This window comes from Brassica napus, chromosome C2 (assembly GCF_020379485.1).
Source record: "Brassica napus cultivar Da-Ae chromosome C2, Da-Ae, whole genome shotgun sequence".
Classification (NCBI taxonomy): domain Eukaryota; kingdom Viridiplantae; phylum Streptophyta; class Magnoliopsida; order Brassicales; family Brassicaceae; genus Brassica; species Brassica napus.
Genome location: NC_063445.1, coordinates 49,132,783 through 49,157,250, shown reverse-complemented (window position 1 = coordinate 49,157,250; position 24,468 = coordinate 49,132,783). Strand labels below are relative to the sequence as shown.

Genomic DNA, 24,468 nt, shown 5'->3' with positions numbered 1-24,468 from the left:
TCCCTTGCTCACACCCTTTCCCAGCATCTTCCTGGTCTTAATATCCTGAAAGCACACATCATTAGGACTGAAAATAACATTACAATTTAAATCATTGGTTGCTCTCTTGACAGATAATAAGTTGGATGTGAAAGTAGGCATATAAAAAGCTTGAGACTCCTTATCAAACAGTTTCAAGTTTCCTACTCCTTCAATTGGAATTCTATCACCATTAGCAATCACTACACTCCCTAGAGCAGGTTTAACATCACTAATCAGTCTAGCATCCCTAATCATATGATGAGAAGCTCCAGAATCAATGATCAAAGGTCTAGTAGTATGTGAAGCACTGTGAATAGAATTTAAAGCATTGACACTGATGTTACCAGAGTTTGCATTGATAGCCTTGATAAGCGCTTCAATGTCTGACTTGCGGATGAAGGCATCATCAGGGGATGGCTGAGACATGGCATGGGATGTGGATCCACCAGTGTGGGTGGTTGAGATCATAGCTCTTCCATCTTCTCCTATGTGCATGGAGCCTGATATTGTGGTTTCATGAGCTCTTGCTTCATGTGCTTTGGCCTGGTTGTATCTGTTGGTTGAAGCAGGTCTGAGGTGAGGATGGAGGATCCAACAATTGGTTTTGGAGTGGCCTAGATTCTTGCAGTGCTCACAAGTCACAGACTTGTCTCCTCCTCTTCTTGATTTGAAGTGTGCTTTGTTGCCTGAAGCACTCTCCATCTTCTCAGCTTTGTTTGCCATAGACAGCTCCTCTTTTCCACCAAAGAGACCATCTGAGCCTAGCTCCTTCCAAAGTTGAGCACACACATCATCATAGCTTGGAAGCTCTTTAGCTCTCAATATGTGTTTAAGTACATCATTGAAGCTTGGGTTGAGTGTGAGAAGCAATCCAAAGACCTTGTCTTGCTCACGCCTCTCTTCTAGTATACTAGGATCAGTGGTACTTGGTCTCAACATCTCAAGTTCAGACCACAACTGGCTGTACTTTCCAAGGTGTTTGGTGAAGTCCATCTCCTCTTGGTGCAAGTTGTTGATTGCCCTCTTAACCTCAAATATTCTGGTGAGGTTTGAAGTGTTGCCATATACCTTGTATAAGGTATCCCATAGCTTCTTTGCAGTCTCACAGTGTGAGTAAGACTCCATGATAGGAGTATCAAGTGAGCCTTGCAAGATAGACAGCACCATGAGATCCTCCTGACCCCATTTGCCTTCATCTACCAATACAACCTCCTTGCCATCTTCTCCTTGGGTGATTTGTCTTGGGGCCTCACTTGTGGTGATGTGCTCCCATAGACCTCTTCCTCCAAGAGCTGTCCTGGTCAATCTCGACCAAGTAATGTAGTTAGGACCCTTCAGGGTGACTGGAATCCTCACTAGCTGGTGTTGCTCCATCTTTGCTTGCTACTGGGTAAAAGAAAATGAAAGAGATTCTGAAGAAAGTAAACCAAACAAGTGAAAGAGTAAGGTGAATAGAATAGATTTGCGGAAGCAGTTTGGTGTTCAAGAGCTTTGATGCTCTGATACCATGTTAGAAATTAAAGAACATAGTGAAGAACAAGAGAGAGAGAAAGAGAGAGAGAGTAAAGAAGGATAATCTTATTCACTTGATTGATTTGCTTATGAGAACATCTCATATATATAGTGGTTACAAGTATGGTAAATGGTAGATGAGATATGATAAACTAATAATCCATTGTTTTGAGACCTAACCCACCACGCATGCTTGTCCCTTGTAGTGGCATCTCCATTGTCTTGAGACCTTAACCAACCATGCATGTTTGTCCCTTGTAGTGGTATCTCCATTGCCTTGAGACCTTAACCCACCATCTTGTTTCTTATTGCTTCATTTTTACGATCAGGATAATCACGACCTTGGAGTAGTAACTTGTGCTTGTCCAGAATTGCAATAGGCACCCTGAACGTATAAGCAGTTGATGTTGTTGATCCAAACACAAAGCTTCGATCCTTTCTCTCTTGCTGAGACGACCATCATCATCATAACAGTTAAGGGACACGAAAAGGACATGTGGACCGCTTCGAGACATCTGGATCAATTGTTGTCTTTCCTGGAAACGTCGGCAATCGATTGCAGATTTCAGCTTTTTGGACACGGTCCTGAATCTCAGCCGAGATTTCACAGGAAGCCTCTCGAGTATCAGCTCTACAACATCGTCCGGAAGCAATTGCAACTCTTCGCGATGCCTTTTCAGTGTTTTTGTTTTGAACGGAAACATCCTTCTCGTCCTCGTCGTCTCTAAATTTTATTGAATTTGATCAACAGATCTGATATATATATATATATATATATATATATATATATATATATAGATACAGGCAGCTAAGGAATCTGGAAACACAAAAAAAAAAAAGAGAAAATTTCCTCTCCGTTTAAGTAAGATTTCCTTTTTTGAATTTAAACAGAATCGAAACATCAAATCTAATAATAATAATAATACAAATATACATACATACATATTACCTCAGACTCAGGCAATGAACAAGCCTTTTCTAATCCTCAGGAATCATCCATCTCTCTCTCTCTCTCTCGTTTTGTTTGTGAGCATCGATGCGGCGGCGGCGCTTAGACAAAGACATCTCATCGGGACGCCTCTTTTACAACTCCTCCTCCTGTCTTCTTTTGGGCTTTCCCTGTGTTACTTCGGCTCTTCGAATTTGTCCACTCATTTTCAAAGAAATACCTATTGTTTTCTTTTGGGCTTTGCCTGTGTTACTTGGGCTTTTCAAGCACCCATTTTTATTCCTACATTCACTTTTTTAAAAAATAAAATACTATTATGTCAAAGGTGGGATGATGGGAGATACATCGGCAAACGGCCATTTCATACCCAATATAATGCGATATGTTCAATTCATACCCGATTTATATGATCGTTTCAAAACTGAACTTTTAGAAATTTTAAATAACATACATGATGTTTAATTTTTTGACAAAATCATACGTCAGTTACCACATCAGCTGTCATATCATCTACTTTTACTGACGTGGATGCTAGATCAACTAATTTTTTTACAAAAATGCTATCTATACAATTTATTTTTTTTGAAAAACTAAATATTCATTTTACAAAAATAAATTTTTAGAAAAAGTAAAATTTATAAAGTTTTGTTATTTAGAAAATTAACAAAAATTAATTAATTAATTAAATTTTAATTTATATAAGAGATATTCGTAAAAGTTTGGATCCTATCACAAACCGCTCTTATAAGAGTTATATATGTTGCAATGATTTAAATTCAATACTAGTGTTTCAGTCATGTTATTCTTGATAAATCATGGATATGTGTTGTAACGATTAATATGGTCGGGTTAATTTTAATTCTTTAAATGTAAATACCATATCCATGATTAATAAAGCGTAACAAGACTGCAACACTAGCATTGAATTTGAATCATTACATATATAACTCTTATAAGGACGACATTGTGATATGATCGAAACATTTATGAATATATCTCTTATATAAAACTAAAACTTAATTAACTAATTAATTTTTGTTAATTTAACTAAACAATAGAAATTTATAAAAGTTTACATTTTCTAAAAATTTATTTTATAAAACAAAAATTTAGTTTTTCGAAAAAAAATTGTACACATGTCATTCTCGTCAGCAAAATTAGCTGACTTTAGCATCCACGTCAGCAAAAGTACATGACATGGCAACTGATGTGGCGACTGGTGTATGATCTTGCCAAAAAATTAAACATCAGGTATGTTATTTGAAATTTTTAAAAATTCATGTATGTTTTTGCATGGTCATATAAGTCGGGTATGAATTGAACATATTCCGATATGTTAGGTATGAAATAATCGTTTTCTCGAGATACATCGATAGATGAAGAGTCAATTGTTCTTGTCTTGCCACCATTATCCACGTCCAGCAGGTCTTAAATATGTTATTTTCACTGTTCTTGTGCTCTCATCTGCATAACTACATTATAGACTTAAAGATGGAAATCCCATCAAGTGAAGATTTTGTACTGGGCATAGTTGGATGGTCTTATATTGTTAATGCAGTATGTGTTTATCCCCCAATTTCAACCAAATTAATTTCGACATCAACCAGTATCTCCGACAAGTACAAATGTTCATGTTCGTCTCATTCGAAGTTTAGCTCGGAGTCAATCATTGCTTGAAGTTTGCAGTTCCGTAGTCTTAATACAAAAGGCTAATCAAAACTCTTCATGCTGGGGCCATGACAAATCATTTTATTCTTTCCTTCTCTTTGTAGGAGTGAATCTTTCCACCAAAACTCTTCTTCAGAGAGGTACTCTTCTTTTGGCTCCAAAGCCAATGAATATTGTTGCTTTCCTAACAACGAAACTCATTCCAATGAGATCTGACGTCTTGGAGCATTCAACAACACGACATACGGTGACTATTTTTACGTCTAAAAGATTCATAGGATGCAGTAACTTCTTCATGAGGTTACTCGCGGGTGGCACCTCTGAAACCAATTTCGACATCTCATCAAACTTATCTAAGTTTGTGTCTTTATCTTTATATTACTTTGCTCTTGATTTTCCTAAAAAGACTGCACATCACATCTCAGATGTAGCATTTAACCATGTAATCTTTTAAGCTATGAATGGAAAAATATATATTTGACAAAAAAGATAAAAAAGTTAATTAGATATATATATATATATATATATATATGTTATTTTTAATTATAAGCTTATATAAACATAAAGCAAAGAAATCCAATTATTTGGTCTTTAAAAATCTTCATAGCATCTGTTATGGGAGCCAACAATAAATTACACGATTAATCCTACTTTTGATATGCCTTGAATCTGGATGTTACATCTAGAGGAAGGATGTTACATCATGTACATCATACCGACTCGGTTGCATCAAGTTATTATGGATGTTACATCTGATCGTGGGCTTAGGCTCATGAGTCCATATTGTCTAGGGTTTTAGATGCGAGATGTTACTATATATATCTTGCATTCGATGTAACCCTAAACTTGCACTTTGTAAGCTCAATATCGCCTCCAATAATAAGATCTCTCTTTGCCCGTGGACGTAGCCCTAGGGGTGAATCACGCTAAATATATGTGTCGTAGTTGTATCGCTTTATTGATCTGTTTCCGCATCTGTTCCTTCTCACGTCCGTCACAACAAACTGGTACCAGAGCCAGGTTGGTGATCTGGTGAGAAGATGTCTGGAATAAACGCGAAGATCGACAAGTTTGATGGGAGAAACAACTTCAGTCTTTGGCAGATTAAGATGCAGGCGTTGCTGAAGCAACAAGGCATCTGAGGACCATCGCCAGGGAAGAAATCTGAAGCAGCTGTTTTGGAGGCTCTGGAAGAGAAAGCATTCTCAACAATTTTGTTGTGTCTAGCAGACGAGGTTATCATCGAAGTTTCAGATGAGAAAACCTCTGCTAGTTTGTGGCAGAAGTTGGAGACTTTTGTACATGACAAAATCTCTAACAAACAAGCTACTTATGAAGCAATGCCTCTTCGCCTTGCGTATGCAAGAAGGTATTGAGCTTCGCGATCACCTTGACAAGTTAAATTTGATATTACTGGAGCTGCGTAACATCGATGTTAAGGTGGAGGATGAAGACGCGGCACTAATCCTGTTGGTATCTCTGCTGAACTACATCGAGAACTTCGTCCAATCGTTCATTGTTGGCAAAGATACAGTGAAACTGGAAGAAGTTAGGTCGGCGCTTCATAGTCGGGAATTGCGCCATAAGGCATCCAGCTCAGAGACAAACAATCAAGCTTTAGGATTGTTTGTCAGTGGCGTGAAGGGACATGGAAACAGAAGGACTTTGAAAGATAGGAAGTCGTTTCCAAGAGGTTATAAGGCATCTGATATTTGCAACTATTGCAAAGAGAAGGGACATTAGAAGTCAAACTGTCCAAGATAAAGCAACAACGGTTACTGTCCTTGTAGATATCAATTCATTATTTTCATTAGCAATCACAGTAATCCCCCCATTCTTATGAACTACATGAACATGACTAACCCACTTGCTATCAAAAATCCTATAGATTACACCAGCTTCTAGAAGTTTCATTATCTCTTTCTTAACAACATCTTTTAGATTTGGGTTTAACCGCCTCTGATGTTCTACATAATTCATTGATTCATCTTCTAGATGTATTCTATGCATGCATAAATCAGGTGAAATACCAGGAATATCTTCTAATGAATACCCTATTGCCTTACGGTATTTTCTCAATTCACACAAGAGTTTAGCAGTTTCCACATTATTGAGTTCAGAGTTCATAATGACAGGATATGTGGAATTAGGTCCAAGAAACGCATACCTGATCCCCGCTGGGAGGGACTTTAATTCGATCATTGGAGCCTTGAGTTCGCTCCAGGAATCATCGAGCAGTCTGGCCGGTTTGTTACCTTGTTTAGGAACAGTTGCTCCTTTTGGTGGAGGCTGATTGCTCGTCTCCCCCAGACTTAGGAAAGTGACCATCTTCTCAATGCTTTTACCCGAATCAAGCATCTTCTCGTACCCATCAGCATCAATGTTGCTCGTGTTTTGCTCAGACTCTGCTCGTGTCAGAGCTACTTCCAAAGGATCATCCACTAGTATTTCTTCGATCATCCCTTGTTGAGGGGTCAAGGCGGCGTTCTCGTCGTCAATCGTGAAGTTCTGACCATCTAGCATAGGTCGTTTGAGCAGCTCGTCCATCTCAAACTTCATGACAATATCTCCTAGTTGGAGATCGATTCTCCCATTGCGCACATTAATGATTGCACCAGCTGTGCATACGAAGGGTCGACCTAGAATGAGAGGGTCTTTCGGTTCATCTTCTAGCTCCAGAACCACGAAATCCGCCAGAACAGTGGTGTTGCCAATTTGAACTTGCAGGTCTTCGAGAACACCTATTGGTAACTTGACTGATCTGTATGCGAACACCAGTGAGATCCTGGTTGGCTTGAAATTGGTTAGTCCCATGCGTTTTGCAACTGAGTAGGGCATGAGATTCACACTGGAACCTAGATCACATAAAGAACATGCGAACAATGTTTTTCCAATATGAACCGAGAGGAAAAATTTTCCAGGATTTTCCAATTTCCTGACTGTTCTGTTTTGAAGGACTGTGCTGCATTCTTTTGAGACCATCATGATATCGCTGTCTGCAGAGATTTTCTCAGAGATCAGCCCCTTCACTAGACTGCGCATTGAAGGAATCATCTGAATTGCGTCCATGAGAGATATCTTGACATTCAACTCCTCTAGCATCTTCTTGCACTTCATCTCTTCGCAATCCTATCGTGATCTCTTAGCAGGGACCGGGTAGGGAACTTTTGGAGTGTAGACGCCAGCAGGAACAGGTTGGTCCTGCGTCGTAAGATCTATTGGTTCTATGACAGTTGGTTGTTCTGCGTCTTGATCGTCGTCGAGGACATCCTCAAGTGGAGGTTGTTATCCCTCTTTATGTTTTCCCTTCTCTTGAGCAGTGAGCTTTTTGGAGACAGGTTCTGAGAGATGTCTTCCACTTCTCAGCTCAACTGCGTTACAGTCCTTAGGATTCTTATCTGTTTTCCCTGGAAGTGTTCTCTGTTGCCTTTTTATTGTTTCAGTAGTTTGAGCAATCTGAACATCCATCTGTCTTATGTGGCTTGCTACAGCATCATATTTGGAATTTAATTCTGTGAACATGTTGTCCATCCGAGTATTGATCTCGGTTGTAACCTGGTTCAGTGATTTTCCTTGAGTATGCTGACGCTGCAGAAGTTGTTGCATCATTCCCTTCAGCTTATCTGGCGGACCGCTCGCAGTTGCAGGAGCAGCATGCGGATTGTTCTGCCTGTTCTGAAATTGATTCTGAGCTTGGCTGAGGATGAACATCTTCCCATTCTGATTATGATTTTGATTATGAAGGTATGGCATCTGATATCCAGTGTTTTGGAACTGATTTCCCTGATATTTGTCAGTTGGGTTGTCTGGATTGGTCTTGTATGAGAACAGATACGGGTTGTTTCTCACATTAGGGTTTGGATGGTAGTTCTTGAACTACCAACCCTGACCGTTAACGTAACTGACCTCTTGCTGATTTTCTTTTGATGTCTCGATCTCTGCTGTAACATCAGTAGTACCTGGTTCTAGATTGGCTTCTTCCATGACATAGATCTGATTCTGATTGTTCCTGAGCAGTAGATCAACCTTTGCGGCGAGGTCATCGATCTTCCTAGTGTCCATGCTGTTCACCTTCTTGGAGCGGTCAGTCTCCTCGTTTTTGTTGGATGAGCTAGCTGCCATGTTCTCTATTAGCGCGTGAGCTCCTTCAGTGGTTTGAGTCATGAAGTCTCCATTGCTCGCTGCGTTTAGAGCATTGCGGAACTCCCAATCCACACTATCATAGAAGATTCCTGGGACATGGTCATCGTCAAATCCGTGATGAGGACACTCTCTGAGGGTATCATTAAACCGTTCCCACGCTTCATTAAACGGTTCGTTAGCGAGCTGCTTGAACGAAGAGATCTTGTTCCTTAGGGCAGCCATTTTTGCTTTCGTGTAGAAGTGACCCAAGAAATCTGCTCTAACTTGCTCCTAAGTAGTTAGGGAACCTGTAGGTAATGACTTAAGCTATATCGTGAAGCCTTGTCCGCTTGAGAGAATGGAAACATCATGCATTTGATGAAGTCGGGTGGGACGCCGTTTGCACGAGTGAAACTGCAAATCTCCTCGAAAGCTTCGATGTGTTCCATTGGTATCTCAGCTGACAGTCCATGGAACATCTTTCTCTGCACTAGATTTATCATGCCGGGTTTGATCTCAAAATCTGCCCTTTTACATGGCGGTGGAGCAATAGCAGAGCGCGTAGCAGGGATGTTACGCGGTAAATTCCTCTCACCGATTGGGGCAAGTGGTTGATGTTGTGCAGCTTGCTGAGCAGCCAGCTACTGTGCTGCAATAGTCTGCTGCATCTGTTGCATCTGCTGTTGCATCTGTTGCATAGAAGCAGCGATTTGTTCAGGAGTGTCGAAATTGTCCATTGTGGTGGTATTCGGTCTCTGTTGACGGTTTGTTCTTTCTAAACTTGCAAGTTCTTGATTTGTAAGCGACAGTAATTCCCCTTGTGTATTGCTCCAAGTATGTCTACTGGTCATGCACTTGGGTTATTAGCTGCAAAAAGGATTAAACAAGTTAGACGTTTTAGAATAAATAAATAACCGAAAAATGAAGGTAAAAAGCTGGTCACCGGCAACGGCGCCAAAACTTGATACACTAAAATTGGATCTTTGTTTACTGTCAAGTTAACAGTGTAGTTGCAATATCTTTAGATTCAATTCCAGAGAACCAGTTTACGCTTTATCTTTATAGGATCAAAATTAAGCTAAAACAAGGTGGGGTTGTAAAATAGTAAGGTAACGTAAAGAACAATTAACAAGGTGAGGTTGTTTTCGAATTGATTAAAGGCGCTAGTCTAGGGTTTCTTCTTTAGGTAAGGAAAACGCAAAACTAGCAATTATTCAAGTCCAGTTTACACAAGTCTAAACTCGAATAACTCAGGTTGAAACAACCCCTTGTCGTGGTGTTGATTCCTTTGCGGATCGGTCTTGACACCTAAACTCTCGTTTGAATCAAGACACGATAGCAAGCTTTGGAGATCAAGTCGTATATGTTCACAATACACCTTAATATCTACTCTCGCTGACTAGGGATGCAAAGCTCATTCAAATCATATCAGGGTATCGATCAACGGTTAGCAAGATTGATTAACCCTAATTCCTTCACTAGGTGATCAGTTCAATGCAAGCAATAAGAACATATATGAATGTAGACAATCTTAAAATGACCAATCTTAAGATGACTTATTTATACTTCAGCTCACGAATCCTAACCCTAGAACCCTAAGCTAACTCGGTGACTACTCAGACATAACACAAGAACAGAGAAGCATGATTTCTGAATAATACTGCATATAATAGATAATAGAAATCAGAGGGTTCAGGATAATCTTCTCTAGGAGATAGATGAGGCATTCTCCCTTACAAGTAGCAATCGCAAATCGCAAAGCTCTCTCAGGTCTTTCTTGCGTAAAAACTAAGGTAGGTTTAAAGTAAATAAAAGGAGACTATATATATAGGAGCCACATGCGGCTAAAAGGGAAAAATAGGAAAACCTAGGGAAAATCCCTAAATAAATGGAAACTTCCTTTTCAATCTTTGCCGCTGGAGCAGGCACTCAGGCAGCTCCATTTGACTGTTCTGCCCGAAAGACTCCAAATCACACTCTTTTTCTCTTCTTTTCCTCTAGCTGGTCCATCTCCCATCCAATGCAACTCTAGACCTGTAATGACTCAAAGGGACTAAAAAGACTCGATAAAACCTTGAAAACTATTAGTAATACATACATATAATGTACCAAAAACACAATATATCAAAATTCGACAGCTATAATTGGTGTGTTTACGTGAGTAAGTTGAAAGATGCGAAGTTCATCTATTTGGTGCTCTACGTAGATGACATGTTGATAGCTGCAGAGAAGATGTGTGATATCGAGAAGCTGGAGCTTCTGGGTTTTAAAGTTGAGATGAAGGATTTGGATGCAGCAACCAAGATTCTAGGGATGGAGATCTTCAGAGATAGGGAGAAGGAGTTGTTCTTGTCACAGAAGACCTACATGAATGAGGTGTTGACAAGGTTCGTGATGTCTTCAGGTAAACCTATCAGAACATCGTGCACTGCGAATGTTCATCTAGCCATGTATATGATTTAGCCCGTTGGGGCATCCGACCTGAAGGGGCATCTGGCCTGTTGGGGCATCCGGCTCGTTGGGCCATCTGGCCCGTTGGGGCATCTGGCCCGTTGGGGGCATCTGGTCTGTTGGAACATTTGGCATGTTGGGGCATATGGCTCATTGGGGGCATCTGGTCCTCAAGGACATCTGTCCCGTTGGGCATCTGGTCCAAAAGGACATCTGCTCCGTTGGGACATCTGGCTAATGACGAACGTCTGGCTCTAGTTGAGAATTTGGTTCGTCTTAGCAGAACATCTGGTCCGTTGAGACATCTGGGTGATGACGAACGTTTGGCTTTAGTTGAGTATCAGGTTCGTCTTTGCAGCACATCTGGTCCGTTGGGACATCTGGTTGATGACGAACGTCTGGCATATGTTCCTTCTCACGTCCGTTACAACACCTACATTCCTAATTATGTTATTCATTGAGTGATTTTTCTTGTTTTTATTTTGGCTGTCAAGAGTCGATATTATATCAAGAGACTAGTAATATATAAAATCTTAATGAAAATTAAAGGAGCTTCTAAGAACACAAGCTACAATTGATAATTAGTTGTGAAGGATACAAAAATCTAATTTCCATATTTTGGAGTGGTGGAGGATATGCATAAAGCATAACTGAACTCCTACTAAAAAGCATAGAAGATAGATTTTTTTAAAATGTGAAATTATGTGGGAACCGAAATTCGCACTGTCGATTTCCGTTTAAATAAGGAAACTAGGAAAACCCTAATTTCCCAGAGGACCCGGATATCTGCTAATTACCACACGTCAAGCAATCAGAACATGGGAAGAACAACGATAAGAATAAGAAATCGAGAAAGAGAGCAAAGTAGATCTTATTCCGAATCTGCGTATGAGCGTTTACAACAAGGTATAAGCCTGGGCTCGAGAGCTGTTGGCGAGATTCCTAGTTCTAGCAACCCTAAGACGGCTAAACCTAATTGAGTCGCAGCTCGAAATAACAAAAACAGAAAATTGCCTAAATTGCTCTAAGTGCTAAGTTTGCTCTGAAAAGTCCTCTTGTATGCTCCTTGCCTAGGACTCCTTGTATACTAGCTCCAAGGTCGGTTTACGCTTTTACTCTTCTGCCCTTAAGCCGTCATAGCATAAAAATAGAGATATTCCATTTTCCCGATCTTCCAATTATCTTCAAAACTTCCGTATTTATCCGCGGAAACTTGACATTTATCCTTCCTTGTGGACCAAGCGTAAACCGTGCTGCGGTTTACGGGCTTTTGGATAAGAAATCGTAGGATGGGCCTCGAGTCGTGTTTTAGATCCCTTTGGGCCGTCTTCCGACTCGACACGTTTACTACGAATTCCTTTTGATAAAGAACGAACTTTCTGCAGTTTCTAATCCGCGTAGTTTCATCGATGAATTTGAATAGCGGAAAACATGGACTGAGCTTGCTACGGTCTTCGGGAGATAGCATTCGAAGGTTTGACGAGAATGCATGGATTGATGTCGTATCGATGTTCGGAAGGGTTCAATCGCTACACAGCGACTGAACTTTGGCTCGAGCCCGGTTGCTACGTGGCGACCGAGCGGGACGAGCGCTCAGTCGCTACGTAGCGACCGATCGGGAAGATCGCTCGGTCGTCGCTACGTAGCGACCGAGCGGGACGATCGCTCGGTCGTCGCTACGTAGCGACCGAGCGGGACGATCGCTCGGTCGCTACGTAGCGACCGAGCTTTGGCTCGAGCCGGTCGCTACGTAGCGACCGAGCTTCGGCTCGAGCTCGGTCGCTGCGTAGCGACCGAGCTTTGGCTCTAGCTCGGTCGCTACGTAGCGACCGAGCTAGACGAGCGCTCGGTCGCTAAGTGCTAAGTTTGCTCTGAAAAGTCCTCTTGTATGCTCCTCGCCTAGGACTCCTTATATACTAGCTCCAAGGTCGGTTTACGCTTTTACTCTTCTGCCCTTAAGCCGTCATAGCATAAAAATGGAGATATTCCATTTTCCCGATCTTCCAATTATCTTCAAAACTTCCGTATTTATCCGCGGAAACTTGACATTTATCCTTCCTTGTGGACCAAGCGTAAACCGTGCTGCGGTTTACGGGATTTTGGTTAAGAAATCGTAGGATGGGCCTCGAGTCGTTTTTAGATCCCTTTGGGCCGTCTTCCGACTCGACACGTTTACTACGAATTTTTTTTGATAAAGAACGAACTTTCCGCGGTTTCTAATCCGCGAAGTTTCATCGATGAATTTGAATAGCAGAAAACATGGACCGAGCGACCGAGCGGGACGATCGCTCGGTCGCTACGTAGCGACCGAGCTTCGTAGCGACCGAGCGGGACGAGCGCTCGGTCGCTACGTAGCGACTGAGCTGGACGAGCGCTCGGTCGCTACGTAGCGACTGAGCTGGACGAGCGCTCGGTCGCTACGTAGCGACCGAGCTTTGACTCGAGCTCGGTCGCTTCGTAGCGACCGAGATTTGGCTCGGACTTGGTTGCTACGCAGCGACCGGACAGCGTGTATGCGTGGTAATTACGCAACGGTCGAGCTTGGTTAGTTTGGTTTGAATCTTCAAGGATACTTCTTTGTTAAAAATTCGTGTTTGGTTATATTTTACGAAAGTTACATCTTCCTTTTTACTATCTCTTTCGGAAATACGATCTCCAACAGTTAGCCCCCCAGCCCGTTAGGATCATGCATCGTAGGATCCTAGCGTGCGGTTAGGCATGTTCGGCAAGTTAGGCATGATGGATGGAATTAATATCCGAAAGTCCGAGCTTGAACAGTAAATCCTCATGCTTATAAGAGGGGAGTTAACTTGTTTCATAATTTTTTCACTTTCTTGTCTTTCTCTAAGATCTTTCTTAAGAAAAAATTTTCTTTCCTTCTCTCCACCCTTTTCCTCTATTTTCTTAGGAGAAGTTTAAAGATGTCGAGCAAGAAAAAGATTGCGAAAAAGGGTCTTCATCCGGGAGTGCTTACGAAGAGCTCATTGTTCCGAAGATGGAGTTCGTGCCTCACTCGGTACATCCTGCCGAGAACGAGGCATGGTGGGTTGCTCATTATGGCTCGTTGACCCCTCCCAAGGAGAAGTCATTTCCGGTCCTGACCCATCATGGAGTCGAGATAGGGGATGCAAGCAGGAGTACCGACGAGTTTCTTGCGATCATGCGATCGTTCTATCATATCCCGGATGCTGTGGAGTTCCGGGTTCCTCGCCGTGGGGAATGTGCTAACAGCCCCCCCAGAGGGTTACTTCACTTGCTACGAGGCGTTCGTAGTGCGTTGTCGCCTATGGTTCCCAATACCCAAAATTCTCGTCCGAGTGTTGGACCGTTTCGAAGTTGCGATAAGCCAGTTGACTCCCCTTGCCATTCATCATCTTATTGGGATTCTGATCCTAAGCTACGAGCATGGCCTTTCCCTTTCCGTCGATCATTATGAAGCGCTTTTGAGGCTTCAACTTGTCACAGATACGGATAAGCATAGGTTGGTCCCTCGGAAATTTATGTCAGTGGTTAAGAAGTTCATTTCGAACTTCAACTCGTGGAAGAAGTTCTTTTTCTTTGTTCGTATAGACGCTGCGTCCGTCGAAGAGAGTTGCATTCCACTGTTCCGGAGGTTGCCGAATGATCGTCCCTTCATCAACCCTCTTGCTCCGTTCCCTGAGGACATCATTGCGGTGAGGGATCTTCTCAGGAACGGTCCCTTCTTCTGGACTTCTTTTATGCCGAAGAGGGTTTGGAAGGCACTGAGATTCGTGCAACCCGGTCCTTCTTTGGCTGCGGACACGGGAAGCGACTCCGAATCTGACGACAAGAATCCCGTCGAAGCTCCAACAGTTGTGCCGGAGTCGAGCTTTCGGAAAGGAAAAGATGTCGATCTTGGCGACATATAATTTTCGATGGATGACTCTATGCTTCCAGGATGGGATCCGAACCTTGCTTACGGCGATGGGAGTGGTTCGAGCGAGGTCCCTATTTCGGATTTCGATGATTTCTTTGCTGATCTGCCACCGGGTTTCGATGCTCCTCCTCCTACGAAAGAATCGGCGAGGCCGAGAGTCGTTGCGGAAGGATCTCGCATCATCAATGGGGTTAGTTTTTTGAGAATTTTTTGGTGATTGTCCTATGTATATATATCTATATCATGTCAATTGATTTTGCAGGGCCTGAGCTTGCTGGGCTCGGCCATTGAGGCGGGCCATAGAGAATCCATGGTCTACCGCTTCTAAGCGGAGAAAGCGGAGCGGGATCTCGCTTGCGTGGAAGGCGAGATGTTGGAGCGAGAGGTGCAACTTACTCGTGATCATGCGCGGGCCATCCGCAAAGCGGAAAGGAAAGGCAAGAGGGAAATCGTCGAGGTGATGAAGACTCGTGCCTCTCAATTCCAGGTTGAGTATGGGAACCTCAAGAATGCCTTTACCTTGGTGGGTGACTTTCGTGAGTGCCGCGGTTCGGTCGGAAGTCTTTGGAGGACGCGAGCCGATGACTATGCGTTTGAGGAGGAAATGAGCTTGATGAAGAGTGGGATGAATGAACGTGCCCACGCTGAGGCGCTTATCCCTCCGATCGACGAGCGGATTCAAGGGTTCTGGGATTCCATCCCGGTTTCCCCTGATACCGAGGAGGTTTTGACTGGGTTTCCCGATGATGGCGAGGAAGTGGATCGTCCCGCGGATGCGTTCGGTGCTTCGTTTCCGGGGACTTTGACTTTGGATTATGAGAGGTGGAATAGTTATCGAAAGAGAGATGCTCGTCTTTCTGTTTCATGTTTATGGCCGATTGTGGCCGAGAGATTTGTACGGGCCTGTTTTGGCCGTTTTTATCGTTTATCGGGATTGGCCGTTGGTGGCTTTGAATCCCCTTACCGCTTTACGCGGTTATTTATATGATGAATGTTTTCGTTTTCGAGTTTTCCTGAGTAGGTTTGAAGTAAATATGAGTTGTCGTCTCATATTTAATTCCGATGAGACGTTCAATCTGTTGGTTCGTTCGTGATTTTCGTAAAAATTATTTATCTTTACGATTTTCGAGAACATTGAGATACGAACGGAGAGACATGGTTTAGGATCTCGTATCTTTTAGATATCATGCCTTGAGATGTTTGAGACCAGAGCGTTGGGTTTAGGGCAAGACCTAGGTTTACTTTCGGTTAAGGTTTATGCGGTGACTAGCCGGCTATCGTTTTTCCTGTTGCGATTTCTTCCTGATTCGCACCGATTTAAAGTCCGCGATATGTTCTCGGCTTATATGACTTGTATGGTACGAATCGAGCATCTTCTCAGAATTAACTGGAAGTGCTAAACCAAAATTTCGGATTTTTGTTGTAGCGCGCTTTTGTCCTTGTGCTGGACGTTTTTAAAGATCAAAAGAGTGATCGAATTGCGTTTGTTTAAGACGGCTGGCGTGTTCGTCGGGGCCAATCGACGAACGGGGTGTAAGGTTTTGGTGGTCGCGTTCGGACAATTTGTTCGTATTATCTTCGAATTTTAACTTTGCGACGTCTCGCAGTTGTTTCGAGGATTATACGTGTATCTTTGTGCGTTTGAAGGATGATGATTTTTTTACGATTTTTGGGCCGGATGAGGCTGCAGACAAGAGTCTTAATGTTTCCAGGCGTGTCCTAAAAATTTTTTGTAATTAACTGAAGCGTAAACGTTTTCCGATAAAAAGGACAACGAATATTGTAGTAAAAGTTTTTGAAGTTTCTTAAAAACTCGATTACAATAATGGCGATTTTTTAAGTTGGAGTATACGAGTATACGCACCCACTCCCCCCCCTTTTTAGAGAGGGGTATAGCTGAACTCGTCTTTTGACGAGCTGCCTACGTACCCCTTTCGAGGATCAAGCCATCTCGTAGTTCTGTTTCATGCCGCGAGTGTTCTTACTCGGTGGTAGATGTCGCGATGTCCGCCTTAACCTTGTCGATCGTGGCTGGGTCAACGCTATTTTCCGGATGTTCCGGTTTGCGTTGGTAGACTTTTTTATTTCGTTTTTCCCGGGGTGCTTTTGGCCGAAGATTGGTCTATCTTCGTGCGCTTGCCGTTTACAGCTGCAGAAGTCGTGATTTGCCTTAACTTGTGCTCTGCGAGGAAGCATAGCCGCGACTGTTTTTGGCACCCCTAGATGGCCGCGACTCCGCTTGGGGTTGGGAATTTGAGACCCAGGTGGAAGGTTGACGGAACTGCCTGCATGGCGTTGAGCCATGGGGTTCCCATGATCACATTGTAGATAGCGGGATGATCGACCACCGCGAACTCGACGATTTTCGTGATCTCCTTGGCCATGACTGGCAATTGGATCGATCCAAGAGTCATCGATACTTCGCCTGAAAAACCCGTGAGTGGTTTTGGCGTCGGAATTACTTCTCCGAGTTTGATGCTCATCCGTTTGAGAGTGTCGCGGAAGATTACGTTGACCGTGCTTCCCGTGTCGACGAGTACCCTTCCGACTTCTAAGTCTCGTATAACGAGATCTATGACGAGCGGGTCGCAGTGAGGTTGATCGATGCCGCCGGCCTCTTCCTTTGTGAAGGTGATCGAGCAATTTTGGCCATCTCGGGGAGGAGACCATGTAGACCAATTTGCGCTCGACTCCGCCTTCCGTTGGTAAGCCTTGATGGCCGACACAGTGTCGCCGCAGTATTGTGATCCTCCGATGATCATATTGACTCTGCGGCGATTGTTATCGTTTCCTTTGTCGTCTGGCCTCCTGCCGCGTTTATCCCCAGGCTGGTTTTGTTGAGGGGATTTTTCAGCGGACGGATTTCTGTCCGTCTTTGGAGGGCGATCAGAATCGAGGATCAGATCCTTGACGCTAGTTACTTCCGAGAGCTCTCCAGCGAGTAGCTTCGCGGCCAGTCTTGCTCCCAAGACTTTGCAGTTGGTTGTGGAATGTCCTCGGGATTGGTGGAACTCGCAGAAGGTGTTTTCGTCATACCCTTGATTGCGAGTCCATGTGTTGCCCGTGGTCCGACCCTGATCTGAGTTGATCACATAGTTATGCGCCCCCTGGAGATCTTCCCCCTCGTGATGGACGTACTTGGCGTTACGAGAGTTCTTCTTTTTCCCTTTCGGGTCCACGTCTTTCGAGGATGGTCTTACCGCCTTATGTTTTTGCAATAAGACTTTAGTTTCCTCCTCTACTATGATGTAGTCCGTTGCTTTGTGGAGGGCGTCCTGGATCGTTCGTGGTTTGTCGAGAGTTATCCACTTTCTGAATTTCGACTTGTACCAGAGCGTCTTTCTCAGCGCGTCGATGGCCACTTTGTCGCTTATCCCACTGACCCTTGACATTATCAGCTTGAACCGACTGATAAACTCGCGGAGGGGTTCGTCTTCCCTCTGGGAGAGACTCCAGAGGTCAACATCGGAAGTTTCTCTGTCTATGAATACAGAGTATTGCTTGAGAAATTCCGATGCGAGCTGTCGGAAACTCCCGATGGTGTTACGACGAAGGCGTGCGAACCATTCAAGTGCTGCTCCTTCCAAGTTTTCAACGAACAGGCGGCAGTAGCCGGCATCCTTTTCGCCGTCCTTCAGTCTAGCTCTTCCCATCGCGATGTGGAAAGCCTGAAGGTGCGCTTTTGGATCGGCCGTACCATCGTACTTCGGTACTTTGATTTTTCCCGGATCGGACACCCTCATGTCTGAAATGCGATTGGTAAAAGGGGTCTTCCGAGCTCCTTCCAACAGTCGATCGATTTCGGGGGCAGCACTAGTAGCATGATGGATTTGAGACTTTACGGCCCTCACTTCTGCCGCAGTCTTGGTGATGTAGTCGCGAAGATCGCGGATATCCGATGTCTCGTCAGTAGATTTCTGAGCCTGTCGGCGTTTACTGCGAGTGTGCTCGGTTTGTCTTTCAGCCAGCTCCTCCTGTTCGTTCCAATAGGCGATTTCTTCCTCTTCCGTCATTGGTTTTTCGAACGGGGAGCCTTCCCGAGCAGATCGGCTTCTGGTCCTTCTCGGATGTCTGTCGACGTCCTCGTCGGTGTCGTTGGAAACATCGCTAGGATCCAGGTCAATGTGTTCGGCTTCGTTATCCTCCGAGTCCTTTGCAGGGGGCGGAAGACTTTCAGGGTTCCCCTTTTCGATGGGAGATTTCTCGCTAGGGTTTTGACCAGAAGGTCGTTCCCGCGCGACTCCTGATCGGTCGAGTGGGGTAACGAAGTCGAGCCTTTTCTCGCGGATTTTGGTGGTTCCACGGGGGCGGATTACTTGGGTCCTTGCCGTTAAGGTTTCAACCTGTTGGGTCAAGGTATTCACGAGCTCATCCTGTTCTTCCGACCTTTTCTCATAGGTGGCGAACATCTTTTTAAACTCCTCGAGCGTCGCGGCGTTGGCTTGTGCGTTGGCCGCGGATACGTCCGCTACTGGAGTGTGGAGATCGGTGCCGCTGCCTCCGTTAAGAGGAGTTTGCACGTTATCCGCGTCGTTAGTTGACATGTCTGATCGAGAGTGATGTGGCTTTTGCGGGTTAGACTGATCCGTACCCCCCTCCTTCTAGCGCCAAACTGTGGGAACCGAAATTCGCACTGTCGATTTCCGTTTAAATAAAGAAACTAGGAAAACCCTAATTTCCCAGAGGACCCGGATATCTTGTAATTACCACACGTCAAGCAATCAGAACACGAGAATAACAACGATAAGAATAAGAAATCGAGAAAGAGAGCAAAGTAGATCTTATTCTGAATCTGCGTATGAGCGTTTACAACAAGGTATAAGCCTGGGCTCGAGAGCTGTCGGCGAGATTCCTAGTTCTAGCAACCCTAAGACGGCTAAACCTAATTGAGTCGCAGCTCGAAATAACAAAAACGGAAAATTGCCTAAATTGCTCTAAGTGCTAAGTTTGCTCTGAAAAGCCCTCTTGTATGCTCCTCGCCTAGGACTCCATATATACTAGCTCCAAGGTCGGTTTACGCTTTTACTCTTCTGCCCTTAAGCCGTCATAGCATAAAAATGGAGATTTTCCATTTTTCCGATCTTCCAATTATCTTCAAAACTTCCGTATTTATCCGCGGAAACTTGACATTTATCCTTCCTTGTGGACCAAGCGTTAACCGTGCTGCGGTTTATGGGCTTTTGGTTAAGAAATCGTAGGATGGGCCTCGAGTCGTTTTTAGATCCCTTTGGGCCGTCTTCCGACTCGACCCGTTTACTACGAATTCTTTTTGATAAAGAACGAACTTTCCGCGGTTTCTAATCCGCGAAGTTTGATTGATGAATTTGAATAGCGGAAAACATGGACTGAGCTTGCTACGGTCTTTGGGAGATAGTATTCAAAGGTTTGACGAGAATGCATGGATTGATGTCGTATCGATGTTCGGAAGGGTTCAATCGCTACACAGCGACTGAACTTTGGCTCGAGCCCGGTTGCTACGTAGCGACCGAGCGGGACGAACGCTCGGTCGCTACGTAGCGACCGAGCTTTGGCTTGAGCTCGGTCACTACGTAGCGACCGAGCGGGACGAACGCTCGGTCGCTACGTGGCGACCGAGCGGGACGAGCGCTTGGTCGCTACGTAGCGACCGAGCTTTGGCTCGAGCTCGGTCGCTATGTAGCGACCGAGCGGGACGATCGCTCGGTCGCTACGTAGCGATCGAGCGGGACGAGTGCTCGGACGTAGCGACCGAGCTTTGGCTCGAGCTCGGTCACTACGTAGCGACCGAGCTTCGGGTCGAGCTCGGTCGCTACGTAGTGACCGAGCGGGACGAGCGCTCGGACGCTACGTAGCGACCGAGCGGGATGAGCGCTCGGTCGCTATGTAGCGACCGAGCTTTGGCTTGAGCTCGGTCGCTACGTAGCGACTGAGCGGGACGATCGCTACGTAGCGACCGAGCTTTGGCTCGAGCTCGGTCGCTACGTAGCGACCGAGCGGGACGATCGCTCGTTCGCTACGTAGCGACCTTCGGCTCGAGCTTTGTTGCTACGTAGCGACCGAGCGGGACGAGCCCTTGGTCGCTACGTAGCGACCGAGCTTTGGCTCGAGCTCGGTCGCTACGTAGCGACCGAGCTGGACGAGCGCTCGGTCGCTACGTGGTGACCGAGCTTTGACTCGAGCTCGGTCGCTTCGTGGCGATCGAGCTTTGGCTCGGACTTGGTTGCTACGCAGCGACCGGACATCGTGTATGCGTGGTAATTACGCAACGGTCGAGCTTGGTTAGTTTGGTTTGAATCTTCAAGGATACTTCTTCGTAAAAACTTCGTGTTTGGTTATATTTTATGAAAGTTACATCTTCCTTTTTACTATCTCTTTCGGAAATACGTTCTCCGAGGATTTTCGGGTGGTAATTCTGTCGTAACCGTTTTTGACCCGAACAAATTACAAAAAGGGAGGTAACAAGACAATAAAATTAAGCGGAAAACAAAGATTGAGAACAACAAACAGAAATAGGGGAATAGGAAGACTTGAAGAGTAAATGATAATAGTTGGTAAGGAGATCAAGTGTAAAGATGGCGCCATAGTAATCACCACCTTAAAGCAGCAACTTGTGCTTGTCCATAATTGCAATAGGTGCAGAGGGAACTTTGGTTCATCAAGCAAAGAAAAAGGTTCCGCAAGCCAAGAAGAAATTTGACTGAGATCAATGGAACACATTTTCTTCCACGTCTTGTTGGAATGGAAGGACCATAAGTCTTGGGTAGGCCAGTCTTTCTTAGAAACGCAAAGGCGATTGTCGAGGACGCAAATGGTGACAGACGAAGGGTCAAGAACATGGGCAAAGGGAGCATTACAGATGGCATGAAAAGTTTCGGTGTGAAGATCAAAAGACAAAACCTTGGGTACTTCACAATCGGTGAGCCAACAAAGGGAGCCATCTAAATAAACGGGATTGGGGTGAGGATTAGTGGTAAAGGGAGAAGCAGGGTGAATGTACCTCCAGCGTTGAGTGGTGAAATCGAAAACTTCGCAAGTGGTGACGTCGTCTAGGCCAAAACCGGACGAGTTGGTTAGAAAAAGAGGCTTGTAAGTGCCGGTAAATTTTTCTTTACCGAAACCAAGCTTAGGAGTTGGGATGTTTTTCCTCAACCTTTTGATTAAGAGGTTTTGAATGTTGGAGAGAGGGAAAGTTTGTTGCCATCTAGTGGCGGGATCCATCAGGACGCAGAGACTCGAGTTGTATAATAGAGTAGAGGCATAGTAGACCGTCACAAGTACTATGATAGACCGAAGTGCCACCCCAATTAGTAGGCACATGGACCGTGATGATGATCCAAACACATATGTTCGAGCATCCTCATCTTCTTTGACGAGACGACCATCATCATTATAACAATTAGTGGCCACGAAAAGGACGTCTGGATCACCGCCTCGTAGCATCTGTCTTTCCTGGAAATGTCGGAAATCGATTGCAGATTTCAGCTTCTTGGACACAGACCTGAATCTCAGCAGAGATTTCACCGGAAGTCTCTCGAGTATGAGCTCTACAACATCGTCTGGGAGCAAGAGCAACTCTTCGCGGTGACTTTTCAGTGTTCTCCTTCTTTTGAACGGAGACATCCTCTCGTCTGTCGTATCTAATTTACTGAATTTGATCAACAGGTCTGATATAAATAGATACAGCAGCTAAAGGAATCTTGGGAAACAAACAAAAAAAGGAAAATTTCCTGTTAAGTAAAATTTCCTTTCCTTTTTTCGTATATGTTTTTTTAGGGGCTATCGCAATAAACTGGATCATTTTAGTATGTAGCGACTTCTTGGTGCTGACTAACTTTAAAAGCAGCAGAGTAGAGTCTGAGACCTCTCTGATGCATGAATTTTAAATATCAGTAGATTACATTGATCTTTTGCAATAAATTGATCCTTTTCTTTATCGCAAGTAGATTACACTTGGAACTAAAATGTCTATAGAAATATACAACAATTGGTTTCTTTTTTCTAGTAAAAGAGTTTGGCCTTTCTTCCTTTTGTTCGTAAGGTTGTGTACTCTTGTGAATCTGAGTAAGTTGGAAGTTAGTGAATTGTATGGAGATTAAGGCATTAGGAGAGGAGAGACTGGTGGATGAAGAGATACTCTGAAGGGACTCCTTAACTAGCGGGGGAGATAGATAAGACCCCTAGTAAAGAGAAACTAATTGGTTCTTCTTTTAGATTCTTTTGTTAAGATTCTGCTTAATTAAACTTGTTTTTTCCTATTCAATAATCCTTTTTTTTTCTTTAGGATTGTGTTGTGAATTGTGATCTTGTCATAGATGATGGACCTAACTGGCCCGACCTGTTTTTAGTCCTCTATATATTTATTTTTTGTTTTGATTTGATCTTTCATAGTCCATGAGCTTTTGGCCCATCACAAGTTTTCCGACAAAGCAACAAACAAGAAAAGACATCGGCCTAAAATATTGTGGCGCTTATCTTTGACTTTTATACAAGAGTAGTGATTCTCTTTCTCTTCTTTAGATATTATTCTACGTGCTCTGCAAGTAGCAAGATATGCTGACTATTACATCAGAGATTAGGACCAAAAGGATCTAAGTACTGCGCTATTTACTTGTTGAGCAAACATCTCATTCAACACAACATTTTTCTTATAAAAAGTACAGAAGTATCACACTCATAGATGCAAAAAACAGCTCATAGTTTATAACATTTTTCAAGATTGATCAATAATTTTAACAATGTCTTCATCATCATCAGCTGTTCCTGATTACTTGGGAGATGAAGATCTGACACAAGAAACAAGAGATCTGATCTCTTCTCTTCCAAGCGAGAAAGGTTGGTTAGTGAGTCAAATGTATCAGTTTCAAGGACGTTGGCACACACAAGCTCTCTTACAAGGACTCTTGGAGTGCCAAAAACACTTTGAGGCTAACGATTCCGACATTATCCTCGTCACCAATCCTAAATCGGGTACCACTTGGTTAAAAGCTCTTGTCTTTGCTCTCATTAACCGACACAAGTTTCCAGTAGTTTCTTCTACTTCTGGTAATCATCCTCTTCTTGTTACCAATCCGCATCTACTCGTGCCTTTCTTGGAAGGAGTTTACTATGAGTCTCCAGATTTTGATTTCTCCAAGTTACCTTCTCCAAGACTCATGAACACACACATACCACATCTTTCCTTGCCCGAGTCTGTTAAGAGCTCGTCTTGTAAGATTGTGTATTGTTGTAGAAACCCTAAGGACATGTTTGTGTCCTTATGGCATTTTGGGAAGAAACTTGCTCCTCAAGAAACCGCTGATTATCCAATTGAAAAAGCGGTTGAAGCGTTTTGTAAAGGAAAGTTTATAGGTGGCCCCTTTTGGGATCATGTGTTGGAGTATTGGTATGCGAGCCTTGAGAATCCAAACAAGGTCTTGTTTGTTACTTACGAGGAGCTGAAGAAGCAGACTGGAGATACGATCAAGAAAATAGCTGAGTTCTTGGGATGTGGTTTTATTGGAGAAGAGGAAGTGAGAGGGATTGTGAAGCTGTGTAGCTTTGAGAGCTTAAGTAATTTGGAAGTTAACAGAGAAGGGAAGTTGCCTAATGGAATGGAGACTAAAGCTTTCTTCAGAAAAGGAGATGTTGGAGGATGGGGAGATACTTTGAGTGAGTCCTTGGCAGAGAAAATAGATAGAACCATTGAAGAGAGGTTTCAAGGTTCTGGTCTAACATTTTCTTGTTGAAATCAATCTTTGAGACTTTTTGTTTTGTTATTGTTGTGCTTTAATGATTTTTCTTTTTCAATCTTGTGATTTTTGTTTTTGCTGTCTATGTTTTGTTGTTTGCTGTTATATGAATAAAAGATCGATCATGGTTTGTTTGATAA

The 24,468-nt window shown here is 43.7% G+C and overlaps 3 protein-coding genes and 1 non-coding gene across 4 annotated transcripts; 2 read left to right on the top strand and 2 right to left on the bottom strand.

Moving 5' to 3' along the window:
- Nucleotides 1–5,994: 5,994 nt before the first annotated feature.
- On the bottom strand, nucleotides 5,995–7,267 carry LOC106355038. Its single transcript, XM_013795058.1, has 2 exons — nucleotides 6,181–7,267; nucleotides 5,995–6,032 (listed from the first exon to the last, which is right to left on the bottom strand). The coding sequence occupies exons 1-2, from the start codon at nucleotides 7,265–7,267 to the stop codon at nucleotides 5,995–5,997; spliced, it is 1,125 nt and encodes a 374-aa protein (XP_013650512.1).
- Nucleotides 7,268–8,402: 1,135 nt separating this feature from the next.
- LOC125582773 lies at nucleotides 8,403–8,509 on the top strand. The gene has a single exon (XR_007320226.1). It is a non-coding gene; the product is annotated as a small nucleolar RNA R71 (small nucleolar RNA).
- A 12,455-nt stretch (nucleotides 8,510–20,964) lies between these two features.
- On the bottom strand, nucleotides 20,965–22,559 carry LOC106355039 (F-box protein At1g11270-like). Its single transcript, XM_048746343.1, has one exon. It carries the CDS (start codon nucleotides 22,218–22,220, stop codon nucleotides 21,042–21,044), a length of 1,179 nt encoding a protein of 392 aa, XP_048602300.1. The 5' UTR covers nucleotides 22,221–22,559; the 3' UTR covers nucleotides 20,965–21,041.
- Nucleotides 22,560–23,163: 604 nt separating this feature from the next.
- LOC106355040 (cytosolic sulfotransferase 12) lies at nucleotides 23,164–24,468 on the top strand. The gene has a single exon (XM_048748566.1). It carries the CDS (start codon nucleotides 23,336–23,338, stop codon nucleotides 24,323–24,325), a length of 990 nt encoding a protein of 329 aa, XP_048604523.1. The 5' UTR covers nucleotides 23,164–23,335; the 3' UTR covers nucleotides 24,326–24,468.

Bases quoted from the DNA above. Each gene is read 5' to 3' on its own strand.
- LOC106355038 (XM_013795058.1), bottom strand. From the start codon at position 7,267: ATGAAGTGCAAGAAGATGCTAGAGGAGTTGAATGTCAAGATATCTCTC. The intron at 6,033-6,180 runs GTATTTCACCTG...TGTAATCTATAG, and splicing joins TTCATTAGAAGATATTCCTG to GATTTTTGATAGCAAGTGGG.
- LOC106355039 (XM_048746343.1), bottom strand. From the start codon at position 22,220: ATGTCTCCGTTCAAAAGAAGGAGAACACTGAAAAGTCACCGCGAAGAG.
- LOC106355040 (XM_048748566.1), top strand. From the start codon at position 23,336: ATGTCTTCATCATCATCAGCTGTTCCTGATTACTTGGGAGATGAAGAT.